Here is a 14,606-nt window from a genome sequence, read left to right on the forward strand (position 1 = left end):
GTATACAGGTGTCACATCACATCACTCAGCACAGTCTGCTCTGTATACAGCCTCAGTCACATACGGTATACAGGTGTCACATATCACATCACTCAGCGCAGTCTGCTCCGTATACAGCCTCAGTCACACACAGTATACAGGTGTCACATATCACATCACTCAGCGCAGTCTGCTCCGTATACAGCCTCAGTCACACACGGTATACAAGTGTCACATATCACATCACTCAGCACAGTCTGCTCCGTATACAGCCTCAGTCACACGCAGTATACAGGTGTCGCATATCACATCACAGTCTGCTCTGTATACAGCCTCAGTCACACACAGTATACAGGTGTCACATATCACATCACTCAGCACAGTCTGCTCCGTATACAGCCTCAGTCACACGCGGTATACAGGTGTCACATATCACATCACTCAGCGCAGTCTGCTCCGTATACAGCCCCAGTCACCCGCAGTATACAGGTGTCACATATCACATCACTAAGCCCAGTCTGCTCCGTATACAGCCCCAGTCACACACAGTATACAGGTGTCACATATCACATCACTCAGCCCAGTCTGCTCCGTATACAGCCTCAGTCACACACAGTATACAGGTGTCACATATCCCATCACTCAGCGCAGTCTGCTCCGTATACAGCCTCAGTCACACACAGTATACAGGTATCACATATCACATCACTCAGCACAGTCTGCTCCATATACAGCCTCAGTCACATACAGTATACAGGTGTCACATATCACATCACTCAGCGCAGTCTGCTCCGTATACAGCCTCGGTCACACGTAGTATACAGGTGTCACATATCGCATCACTCAGCGCAGTCTGCTCCGTATACAGCCTCAGTCACACACGGTATACAAGTGTCACATATCACATCACTCAGCACAGTCTGCTCCGTATACAGCCTCAGTCACACGCAGTATACAGGTGTCGCATCACTCAGCGCAGTCTGCTCCGTATATAGCCTCAGTCACACGCAGTATACAGGTGTCACATATCACATCACTCAGCGCAGTCTGCTCCGTAGACAGCCTCAGTCACATACAGTATACAGGTTTCACATATCACATCACTCAGCGCAGTCTGCTCTGTATACAGCCTCAGTCACACACGGTATACAGGCGTCACATCCTCAGTGCAGTCTGCTCCGTATACAGCCTCAGTCACACACAGTATACAGGTGTCACATATCACATCACTCAGCACAGTCTGCTCCGTATACAGCCTCAGTCACACACAGTATACAGGTGTCACATATCACATCACCCAGCGCAGTCTGCTTCGTATACAGCCTCAGTCACACGTAGTATACAGGTGTCCCATATCACATCACTCAGCGCAGTCTGCTCCGTATACAGCCTCAGTCACATACAGTATACAGGTGTCACATATCACATCACTCAGCGCAGTCTGCTCCGTATACAGCCTTAGTCACACACAGTATACAGATGTCACATATCGCATCACTCAGCGCAGTCTGCTCAGTATACAGCCTCACTCACACGCAGTATACAGGCTTCACATACCTCAGTGCAGTCTGCTCCGTATACAGCCTCAGTCACACGCGGCATACAGGTGTCACATATCACATCACTCAGCGCAGTCTGCTCCGTATACAGCCTCAGTCACACGCAGTATACAGGTGTCACATATCACATCACTCAGCACAGTCTGCTCCGTATACAGCCTCAGTCACACACACAGTATACAGGTGTCACACCTCCCATCACTCAGCACAGTCTGCTCCGTATACAGCCTCAGTCACACGCAGTATACAGGTGTCACATATCACATCACTCAGCGCAGTCTGCTCTGTATACAGCCTCAGTCACACGTGGTATACAGGTGTCGCATATCCCATCACTCAGCGCAGTCTGCTCCGTATACAGCCTCAGACACACGCGGTAATGCTGCTCAGTCACACGCGGTATACAGGCGTCACATCCCTCAGTGCAGTCTGCTCCGTATACAGCCTCAGTCACACGCGGTAATGCTGCTCAGTCACACGCGGTATACAGGTGTCACATATCACATCACTCAGCACAGTCTGCTCCGTATACAGCCTCAGTCACACGCAGTATACAGGTGTCACATATCACATCACTCAGCGCAGTCTGCTCTGTATACAGCCTCAGTCACACGTGGTATACAGGTGTCGCATATCCCATCACTCAGCGCAGTCTGCTCCGTATACAGCCTCAGACACACGCGGTAATGCTGCTCAGTCACACGCGGTATACAGGCGTCACATCCCTCAGTGCAGTCTGCTCCGTATACAGCCTCAGTCACACGCGGTAATGCTGCTCAGTCACACGCGGTATACAGGTGTCACATATCCCATCACTCAGCGCAGTCTGCTCCGTATACAGCCTCAGTCACACGCGGTAATGCTGCTCAGTCACACGCGGTATACAGGCGTCACATCCCTCAGTGCAGTCTGCTCCGTATACAGCCTCAGTCACACGCGGTAATGCTGCTCAGTCACACGCGGTATACAGGCGTCACATCCCTCAGTGCAGTCTGCTCCGTATACAGCCTCAGTCACACGCGGTATACAGGTGTCACATATCACATCACTCAGCACAGTCTGCTCCGTATACAGCCTCAGTCACACACAGTATACTGGTGTCACATATCCCATCACTCAGCGCAGTCTGCTCCGTCTACAGCCTCAGTCACACGCAGTATACAGGTGTCACATATCACATCACTCAGCGCAGTCTGCTCCGTATACAGCCTCAGTCACACGCGGTATACAGGTCTCACATATCCAGGGCCGGTGCAAGGCACCGGAGCGCCCCAGGCGAGTCGGGCTGGGGGCGCCCCGGTGCCGGGGGGGGGGGCAATAGTAACTATGCCTGTATAAGTTTCGCTGCACAGACTCCACCCCCTCACCTTGTTACTCAGAGAATACAGGCTCCTTGTCTCCTTAGGCGCTGTCTAAATCTGGCGGCGGAGGCAGCGGGGGTCCCTGCAGTCTATTAAAAATCATGAGCGCTATCCGCCGGGCTATGCGGAAGCGCTTCTAGTGTGAAAACACTGGCAGCACGCTGATTGGCTGCCAGAGTTTTCACACTAGAAGCGCTTCCGCATAGCCCGGCGGATAGCGCTCGTGATTTTTAATAGACTGCAGGGACCCCCGCTGCCTCCGCCGCCAGCTTTAAATAGACAGCGCCGTAGCTAGGACAGGTACCCGGGCGGCATTTTCCGCCCTCCAGTGGCCGGCGCCCTAGGCAAATGCCTAGGTTTGCCTAGTGGTGGCGCCGGCCCTGCACATATCACATCACTCAGCGCAGTCTGCTGCATATACAGCCTCAGTCACACACAGTATAATCCTGCCCCGTATACCTTATTCCCACCCTTTTCGCATGAGCCCGCAGACCACCGTGTGGCAGTCCTTTGAGGAAGTTTGTGAGCACAATTGAATAAGACATTAAAAATTAAATGGCAAATAAAATAATTTGGTGTCCTTTAACCCCTTCCCGACATATGACGTACATTTACGTCATATGTCGGGTGCGGGGGAATCAAGCCAGCTCACGGAGTGAGCTGGCTTGACAGAGAGCAGGTAATGGCTGTATATTACAGCCAGGTCCCTGCTCTCACGGCCACGAGCGGCGAGTTCGCCGATCGTGGCCGTTTAACCCTTTAAGCACCGCGGGCAAAGCGACCGCAGTGCTTAAATAGCTGATCGGAGGGGGGGGCGCCCCCCTCCGGCGCCGATCGGGGCCCCCCGCAGCGAGATCGGAGGGTGCCGATCGGTTGCCATGGTAGCCAGGGGTCTAATGTAGACCCCTGTGCTGGCCGTGTATGCATACCTATTACATCCTGCCTCAGGCAGGATGTAATAGGAAGTGCATAAAATCACTACGTTCAGCCATAGAGCTCTATGGCTGAACCTAGTACAGGCGATCGCGCCCCCTAGTGGTCAAGTACACTCGGGGGCCTTGTAGTAAAAGTAAAAAAAAAAAAAAATAAAGTTTAAAAATAAAAAAAAAAATAAAAAAATATTAAAAGTTCAAATCACCCCCCTTTCCCCATTTCACAAAAAAAAAAAAATAAAAAAAAAAAAAAAAAAAAATATTAAAAGTTCAAATCACCCCCCTTTCCCCATTTCACAAATAAAAATAAATTAAAAAAAAAAAAAAAAAACATATTTGGTATCGCCGCGTTCCTAAAAGTCCGATCTATTAAAATATAACATTAGTTATCCCGCACGGTTAAAGGCGTAAACGGAAAATAATTCCAAACGCCAAAACTACGTTTTTTGGTCGCATCGCGTACCCAAAAAAAAATAACTAAAAGAGATCAGAAAGTCGCCCATATCCCATAATTAAATTAATTAAAAAGTACACTTCAGCCCGCAAAAAATGAGCCCTCACCCAGGTCCGTAGGTGGAAAAATAAAAAAGTTATAAGCCGCAGAACATGGCGACGCAACGCAAATTAGAAAAACCGTAAAAGTTGCGATTTTTTTTTTTAGTGGTAAAACATAACGAAAACTATATAAGTTTGGTATCACCGGAATCGTAACGACCCATAGAATAAAGATAACCCATCATTTTAAACGAACTATGAACTCCAAAAAAACCGTAACCAGCGCAAAATTGTGGAATGGCGTTTTTTTTTTTTTTTACCCCACATTGAATTATTTCCTGATTCCCCAGAATATTATACGGTATAGTAAATGGTACCATTACAAAGTACAACTTGTCCCGCAAAAAATAAGCCCTCATGTGTCTATATAGCCGGAAAATTAAAAAAGTTACGCTTATTTGAACGCAAGGAGGAAAAAAAAAAAAAAATTAGCATAAAAGGCAATGTCGGGAAGGGGTTAAACAATTAGCATTGGTCTGTGAGCGGCAGGGTGGAGGGCGAGGGGTAGGAGCTCGGCCTGTGCCAGCCAGTTCCAGACTAGCGGAACGTCTTAGCGCACAGAATGTATCATCTCTCCGCCAGGATCGGGGGAAAGTGCGGATCTAAAGCCAAATCTTATTTTGTTCTTTAATTAGGTCAGATTTGTTTCTTCTTTTGCATTGAATTATAAAGCCAGCAGTATTACCTAATTTATCTGTAGTATTTAGGGGTTAGTCAGATGTCAGACAACCAATAACAGTGAGATTATCAATGGGCGCATCGTCCTGTCCGATGTCAGGACCTCTGTGGGTACAGCCTAATTATAGTAAAGTGTATGCACATTACTGCCATAACCAGTGCCCACATGTTATATCTTTTATAGTCCGAAAATGATATTTATGTCTTGTTCCCAAGATGTATTACTGCCAGCGTCAGTGCCCAGCCTGCTGTGCCAACATGATCAGCACCAGTGACACAACATCATATTAGTAACACTAACCAATACATACCAACCTGCAGCCACCAATATAATCCGGGCCTGATGGAAGGTTCCAGGTGCCCCAGGCCAGGGGTGGCCAAACCTGTCCTCAAGATCTACCAGTAGGTTCTGTGTCTCAGGCCACCGGTGGATCTATAGTAGGAATGAATTAAATATGTGACCGTTAGTAATGACTACACCTGTAGTACTCGAGGATTGCATGCACTAGGCTAATACACATGTAGCTCCCCATGTAATGCTGCTAACACACGTGTACGGGCACTCAAGGACTCATGCATGTAATGCTGCTATACACACGTGTATGGGAGCTCAGGGACTAACCAGTCATACTGCCCATGTGCATGTAATGCTGCTATACACACGTGTATGGGAGCTCAGGGACTAACCAGTCATACTGCCCATGTGCATGTAATGCTGCTAACACACGTGTATGGGCGCTCAGGGACTCACCGGTCATACTGCCCATGTGCATGTAATGCTGCTATACACACGTGTATGGGCGCTAAGGGACTCACCAGTCATACTGCCCATGTGCATGTAATGCTGCTATACACACGTGTATGGGCGCTCAGGGACTCACCAGTCATACTGCCCATGTGCATGTAATGCTGCTATACACACGTGTATGGGCGCTCAGGGACTCGCCAGTCATACAGCCCATGTGCATGTAATGCTGCTATACACGCGTGTATGGATGCTCAGGGACTCACCAGTCATACTGCCCATGTGCATGTAATGCTGCTATACACACGTGTATGGGCGCTGAGGGACTCACCAGTCATACTGCCCATGTACATGTAATGCTGCTATACACACGTGTATGGGTGCTCAGGGACTCACCAGTCATACTGCCCATGTGCATGTAATGCTGCTATACACACGTGTATGGGTGCTCAGGGACTTACCAGTCATACTGCCCATGTACATGTAATGCTGCTATACACACGTGTATGGGCGCTCAGGGACTCACCAGTCATACTGCCCATGTGCATGTAATGCTGTTATACACACGTGTATGGGCGCTGAGGGACTCACCAGTCATACTGCCCATGTGCATGTAATGCTGCTATACACACGTGTATGGGTGCTCAGGGACTCACCAGTCATACTGCCCATGTGCATGTAATGCTGCTATACACACGTGTATGGGCGCTCAGGGACTCGCCAGTCATACTTCCCATGTGCATGTAATGCTGCTATACACACATGTATGGGCGCTCAGGGACTCGCCAGTGATACTGCCCATGTACATGTAATGCTGCTATACACACGTGTATGGGTGCTCAGGGACTCACCAGTCATACTGCCCATGTGCATGTAATGCTGCTATACACACGTCTATGGGCGCTCAGGGACTCGCCAGTCATACTGCCCATGTGCATGTAATGCTGCTATACACACGTGTATGGGCGCTCAGGGACTCGCCAGTGATACTGCCCATGTACATGTAATGCTGCTATACACACGTGTATGGGCGCTCAGGGACTCGCCAGTCATACTGCCCATGTGCATGTAATGCTGCTATACACACGTGTATGGGCGCTGAGTAGGGAAGCCAATCCCGGGGCATTTTTTCAATCCCGGGATTCGGGATTGAAAAATGCTCAATCCCGGGATTGGCTTTCCTAATAAAAAGACACCCTAGCTGCCCCACATTTACCTTCATTTGAGGGTGCAGCAGGGTTGCCAGGAACCCGGTTGCTGGGTGGGGGGGACGGGTTGTCCATGGTGCGGGCTGGCGTGCTGGCTGGCTTCGCGCTGGCTGGGTGGGCGGGTAGGCTTGCTGGCTGGGCGGGCGGGTAGGCTTGCTGGCTGGGCGGGTTCATAGCTGGCTGGGCGGGTTCATAGCTGGCTGGGCGGGTTCATAGCTGGCTGGGCGGGTGGGCTTGCTGGCTGGGCGGGCAGGTTGGCTTGCTGGCTGGGCGGGCGAGTGGGCTTGCTGGGCGGGTTCATAGCTGGCTGGGCGGGTGGGTGGGCTTGCTGGCTGGGCGGGCGGCGTGGCATCACATTGCCGGGCGCGACCTCTGCCTGCGCAGCGTGACCTCTGATCTCGTCACGCTGCGCAGTGCTGCCGGGAGAAGTCGGGCAGCGTCTGAGCGATGCTCAAACGCTGCCCGGCATTAGACTGTGCGCATGCATAATCTAATCCCGAAATCCCGGGATTGGAAACCCCGGCGTTTTGGGGGCCAAATACCGGGATCCCACCGATCCCGGGATTGGCCACCCTAGCGCTGAGGGACTCACCAGTCATACTGCCCATGTGCATGTAATGCTGCTATACACACGTGTATGGGCGCTCAGGGACTCACCAATCATACTGCCCATGTGCATGTAATGCTGCTATACACACGTGTATGGGCGCTCAGGGACTCACCAGTCATACTGCCCATGTGCATGTAATGCTGCTATACACACGTGTATGGGCGCTCAGGGACTCGCCAGTCATACTGCCCATGTACATGTAATGCTGCTATACACACTTCCTCTCCCCTTTCCGGCCCTTCCAACATCATGAACATTTTCTGTGCAGCCTAATGGTGGAATTTCACTAAAGCCACAAATGTACAAATCGAACATTTGTAATGCGCTTATTAAAAGAATCCAAGTCTGCAGAAGACGCCATTACACTGCTGCCATTACACTGCCGCCAGAGGCCGCGTTGGGAAAGCCTGGGCTGCGGTATTGCCGATAGATCCGCCCGTCTGCGTGTGTATTACATTCCCATGGACGTGGCCTATTATATTCACACTGGAGTGTTAACGTCTCGCTAATCCTGTGTCGCTGCAAACAGAATAATTGAACGTGCCGCTATTTATATGGAGGCATCTTCCGCAGAAACGGCGTGAATTCGCCGTCGGCAATCTCCTGGCCTCTTAAATTGGAAAAGAAGTGATGGAATAAGGTGCTTGCAGCAATTAGCCATAATTGGGTTTTATATTGCCTAACATAGAAAATAATTTTCTTTTGCATATTACCTTTAAAATAAATGGCAAGCGCGTCGCTGGCAGTAAATGCCCATCTGACAGGGCGGCATTAGTCGCCGATTGATAACTTAGGAACAGTATTGTGATGTCCTCCGACCGTTAATCTCGGCTATTTACCTGTCAGCGGCCGCACTGTTACACCGACGTAGGGCCATTGCCAGATCTTAAAATTAAAAAGTATTCCTTTATATTATTCATTCCCGTAAGAATTTATGGCGGTGGGTTTATAAGCTCAGCGCTTGTCAACAAACATAATTATGTTTCCATATAAATAAGATTGGTGGCGGAATTATACGGCCGGGACGCTGCTGATTTAAGCCCAGATTGGAGAAAACACGGTGACATTATTTCCTTCTCTTCGTTAACACTTTTGTTTGTTAATTATTTTCAGACAAACGAGTGTCCATTTAGGATCCTTGTTTATGGGGGATATCAAGAGGAGGAGGAAGGCCGCTCCGCTCCCAGGACCCGCTGTGTCAGGTAAGACGTCTGGTTTGCATATTGTGACCATCGGGTTCTTGCGTGTAAGGAGTCAGAGGTTGCTTGCTGAGTGCTGCCATAGTCTGTACCAGGGTCTGGTTCTGGTAGACTTGAGCTACTGACAGACCCTCATACACTCTAAGTAAAACATAATCCTTAATGCATATATACTACAACATGTAAATGTTATGTCCTGAATGTTCTCTGCGTCGGAAGGTGCCGCAACACTTGACAGACTTGTACCCCGGGGGGACGCGGCTCTTCCCCCATTACATGTGACACTTGCTGGATCGAGATATTCATTGCATTTCCCCCCAAATGCAAGTGGGAAATAGAATTGTATTTTATAAGTGGACGGTGAAGCCCAATATTTGCCTGTATAGAAATCCTGCGTAACCATCGTGGGGGTAAGAAGCATCTACCAAAATATACGTTTTCTATCCATGCCCAAAACATACGTAACCGCTTCCTGAAATTTACTCTGTCTACTTTTATTACATTTTATTTATAAGATGATTCACAGCGCCGTACAGAGGGCATACAATAGAACAGTGCAGCGCCGTACAGAGGGCATACAATAGAACAGTGCAGCGCCGTACAGAGGGCATACAATAGAACAGTGCAGCGCAGTACAGAGGGCATACAATAGAACAGTGCAGCGCCGTACAGAGGGCATACAATAGAACAGTGCAGCGCCGTACAGAGGGCATACAATGGAACAGTGCAGCGCCGTACAGAGGGCATACAATAGAACAGTGCAGCGCCGTACAGAGGGCATACAATAGAACAGTGCAGCGCCTTACAGAGGGCATACAATAGAACAGTGCAGCGCCGTACAGAGGGCATACAATAGAACAGTGCAGCGCAGTACAGAGGGCATACAATAGAACAGTGCAGCGCCGTACAGAGGGCATACAATAGAACAGTGCAGCGCCGTACAGAGGGCATACAATGGAACAGTGCAGCGCCGTACAGAGGGCATACAATAGAACAGTGCAGCGCCGTACAGAGGGCATACAATAGAACAGTGCAGCGCCGTACAGAGGGCATACAATGGAACAGTGCAGCGCCGTACAGAGGGCATACAATAGAACAGTGCAGCGCCGTACAGAGGGCATACAATAGAACAGTGCAGCGCCGTACAGAGGGCATACAATGGAACAGTGCAGCGCCGTACAGAGGGCATACAATAGAACAGTGCAGCGCCGTACAGAGGGCATACAATGGAACAGTGCAGTGCCGTACAGAGGGCATACAATAGAACAGTGCAGCGCCATACAGAGGGCATACAATAGAACAGTGCAGCGCCGTACAGAGGGCATACAATGGAACAGTGCAGCGCCGTACAGAGGGCATACAATGGAACAGTGCAGCGCAGTACAGAGGGCATACAATGGAACAGTGCAGCGCCGTACAGAGGGCATACAATAGAACAGTGCAGCGCAGTACAGAGGGCATACAATGGAACAGTGCAGCGCCGTACAGAGGGCATACAATAGAACAGTGCAGCGCCATACAGAGGGCATACAATAGAACAGTGCAGCGCCGTACAGAGGGCATACAATGGAACAGTGCAGCGCCGTACAGAGGGCATACAATGGAACAGTGCAGCGCCGTACAGAGGGCATACAATAGAACAGTACACGGAGACAAAACTTAACATTACAGTAAATAGATAACAAAGTACAGGAAACAAAGAGCATCACAATACAATACACACTACAGATTAGATGTGAGGGAGTACCCACCGTACTACTATGGCCAGGAGGTGAGCATTTACCACCAGGACAGTATGCGGGCAAAGATGGTGCGCTGCGTAGGAGAGAGCATTAAGTGAGGAGAGGGATTGCTATGACAACCGGAGGGGGGAGGGCCCTGCTTTGAGGCGCTTACAGTCCCCAAGGACAGGCCTTTCCCCTCTTAGGGATTTCTCACCCCTGTGCTGAGGCCGTTTCTGTTCTACCCTCTATAGACAACCTACACATATTGTACTTTTGTATTTTCAGCAGTTTTTTTCCCATTAGTCTGGATTACGATATCTGTACTATATTTAACACGCCAAAATAAGGGGTTCATTGAAATTTAAAGAAATGGAACCAGAAAACATGATTTTGTTTCTCGTATTATCACCACCACGTAGGTTGACTTATTTTTTTTGCTTCAGCAATAATGCCCTGTTCCGTGACTGTAGATAGGACCGCTTTCTCGGCTTACACACATATTGTGAGTAGTACGGCAGCCCAACAGGATTATTTTATAAGCTCGGCAACCTGCCTCATTAAGGATGGAATGTATGGTAGTACAGAGAACATGTGTCTGCATTTGCCATATGTACTAAGCTGCGGACGTTGGGGGCCTATTGGCTTAACACATTGTGCTATAGAGGGATCCGATCATTCCCAGGACCTCTGCGCATGTACGGAAAGTGCAGATTGTGTCAGAACATGACTGATTAGTATGAATGCGGTACGTGGTAGGATGTAGCACACAGGCTTGGTACATCACCACCTACGTAAGGGATCACATTTGTTCTGAAGCCCTCTCTATGTAAATCGTTAGTCTATGTGTAATGTTCCAGTGATGGATCTCTTCCCCCAAATGTATGTTATATTTACAGTGTAACATTAGGTCGTGATCACCATGCATTAGCACCATCATTTTAATCTGAGGTTCCCCTTTTTCTGGATGTTAGTTTTGGGGAGATCCAAAGAGCCTACTCTTCCTCTCCCAGAATGCCCCGGTCACCTATACAGAGAGGAGGCGAAAGCTGCGCCAATGACGGTTCTCTCCCAGAATGCCCTGCTCACCTAAACAGAGAGGAAGTGAAAGCTAAGCCAATGACGGTTCTCTCCCAGAATGCCCTGCTCACCTAAACAGAGAGGAAGTGGAAGCTAAGCCAATGACCGTCCTCTCGCTCTCCCAGAATACCCCGGTCACCTATACAGAGAGGAGGCGGAAGCTGAGCCAATGACCATACTCTTCCTCTCCCAGAATACCCCAGTCACCTATACAGAGAGGAGGCGGAAGCTGAGCCAATGACAGTCCTCTTCCTCGCCCAGAATGCCCTGGTCGTCACCTATACAGAGAGGAAGCGGAAGCTGAGCCAATGACCGTCCTCTCGCTCTCCCAGAATGCCCCGCTCACCTATACAGAGAGGAGGCGGAAGCTGAGCCAATGACCGTACTCTTCCTCTCCCAGAATGCCCTGGTCACCTATACATAGAGGAGGCGGATGCTGAGGTAATGACCGTCATCTCATGCTCTCAGAATGCCCTTGTCACCTATACAGAGAGGAAGCGGAAGCTAAGCCAATAACATTCCTCTCGCTCACCCTCTCCCAGAATGCCCTGTTCATCTATTCAGAGAGGAGGCGAAAGCTAAGCCAATGATCGTCCTCTCGCTCTCCCAGAATGCCCCGGTCACCTAAACAGAGGAGGAGGAAGCTGAGCCAATGGCCGTCCTCTCGCTCTCCCAGAATGCTCCGGTCACCTATACAGAGACGAAGCAAAAGCTGAGCCAATGACCGTCCTCTCCCAGAATGCCCCGGTCACCTATACAGAGAGGAGACGGAAGCTGAGCCAATGACCGTACTCTTCCTCTCCCAGAATGCTAACCATTACACCATCCGTACTGCCCCGTATATATAACACATGGGGGGATAGAACCCATGACCTCAGTGCTGTGAGGCAGTAATGTAACCATTACACCGTCCGTACTGCCCCGTATATATAACACGTGGTGGGGATAGAACCCATGACCTCAGCTCTGTGATGCAGTAATAAAACCATTACACCATCCGTACTGCCCCGTATATATAACACATGGTGGGAATAGAACCCATGACCTCAGTGCTGTGAGGCAGTAATGTAACCATTACACCATCCGTACTGCCCCGTATATATAACACATGGTGGGGATAGAACCCATGACCTCAGCGCTGTAAGGCAGTAATGTAACCATTACACCATCTGTACTGCCCCGTATATATAACACATGGTGGGAATAGAACCCATGACCTCAGTGCTGTGAGGCAGTAATGCTAACCATTACACCATCCGTACTGCCCCGTATATATAACATATGGTGAGAATAGAACCCATGACCTCAGTGCTGTGAGGCAGTAATGTAACCATTACACCGTCCGTACTGCCCCGTATATATAACACATGGTGGGGATAGAACCCATGACCTCAGCGCTGTGAGGCAGTAATGCTATAACCATTACACCATCCGTACTGCCCCGTATATATAACACATGGTGGGGATAGAACCCATGACCTCAGTGCTGTGAGGCAGTAATGTAACCATTACACCATCCGTACTACCCCGTATATATAACACATGGTGGGGATAGAACCCATGACCTCAGTGCTGTGAGGCAGTAATATAACCATTACACCATCCGTACTGCCCCGTATATATAACACATGGTGGGAATCGTACCCATGACCTCAGCGCTGTGAGGCAGTAATATAACCATTACACCATCCGTACTGCCCCGTATATTTAACACATGGTGGGGATAGAACCCATGACCTCAGTGCTGTGAGGCAGTAATATAACCATTACACCGTCCATACTGCCCCGTATATATAACACATGGTGGGGATAGAACCCATGACCTCAGTGCTGTGAGGCAGTAATGTAACCATTGCACCGTCCGTACTGCCCCGTATATATAACACATGGAGGAGATAGAACCCATGACCACAGCGCTGTGAGGCAGTAATATAACCATTACACCATCCGTACTGCCCCGTATATATAACACATGGTGGGAATCGTACCCATGACCTCAGCGCTGTGAGGCAGTAATATAACCATTACACCATCCGTACTGCCCCGTATATTTAACACATGGTGGGGATAGAACCCATGACCTCAGTGCTGTGAGGCAGTAATATAACCATTACACCGTCCGTACTGCCCCGTATATATAACACATGGTGGGGATAGAACCCATGACCACAGCGCTGTGAGGCAGTAATGTAACCATTGCACCATCCGTACTGCCCCGTATATATAACACATGGTGGGGATAGAACCCATGACCTCAGCGCTGTGAGGCAGTAATGCTAACCATTACACCATCCGTACTGCCCCGTATATATAACACATGGTGGGGATAGAACCCATGACCTCAGTGCTGTGAGGCAGTAATGTAACCATTACACCATCCGTACTGCCCCGTATATATAACACATGGTGGGAATCGGGCCCATGACATCAGTGCTGTGAGGCAGTAATGTAACCATTACACCATCCGTACTGCCCCGTATATATAACACATGGTGGGAATCGGGCCCATGACATCAGTGCTGTGAGGCAGTAATGTAACCATTGCACCATCCGTACTGCCCCGTATATATAACACATGGTGGGGATAGAACCCATGACCTCAGTGCTGTGAGGCAGTAATGTAACCATTACACCATCCGTACTGCCCCGTATATATAACACATGGTGGGAATCGAACCCATGACCTCAGTGCTGTGAGGCAGTAATGCTAACCATTACACCATCCGTACTGCCCTGTATATATAACACATGGTGGGGATAGAACCCATGACCTCAGTGCTGTGAGGCAGTAATGTAACCATTACACCATCCGTACTGCCCCGTATATATAACACATGGTGGGGATAGAACCCATGACATCAGTGCTGTGAGGCAGTAATGCTAACCATAACACCATCCGTACTGCCCTGTATATATAACACATGGTGGGGATAGAACCCATGACCTCAGTGCTGTGAGGCAGTAATGTAACCATTACAC

At 49.3% G+C, this 14,606-nt stretch overlaps 1 protein-coding gene across 1 annotated transcript in view; it reads left to right on the plus strand.

The window, feature by feature from the left end:
• Positions 1-14,606, plus strand: part of GPATCH2 (G-patch domain containing 2) — a 169,145-nt gene that overhangs the window by 138,534 nt on the left and 16,005 nt on the right. The window contains exon 9 of the mRNA XM_083175147.1: positions 8,741-8,829. Within this exon, the coding sequence (XP_083031273.1) occupies positions 8,741-8,829 (89 nt within the window). The remainder of the gene's footprint in view (positions 1-8,740; positions 8,830-14,606) is intronic.

This window comes from Crinia signifera, chromosome 3 (assembly GCF_055691185.1).
Source record: "Crinia signifera chromosome 3, ASM5569118v1, whole genome shotgun sequence".
NCBI classification, from domain to species: Eukaryota; Metazoa; Chordata; class Amphibia; order Anura; family Myobatrachidae; genus Crinia; species Crinia signifera.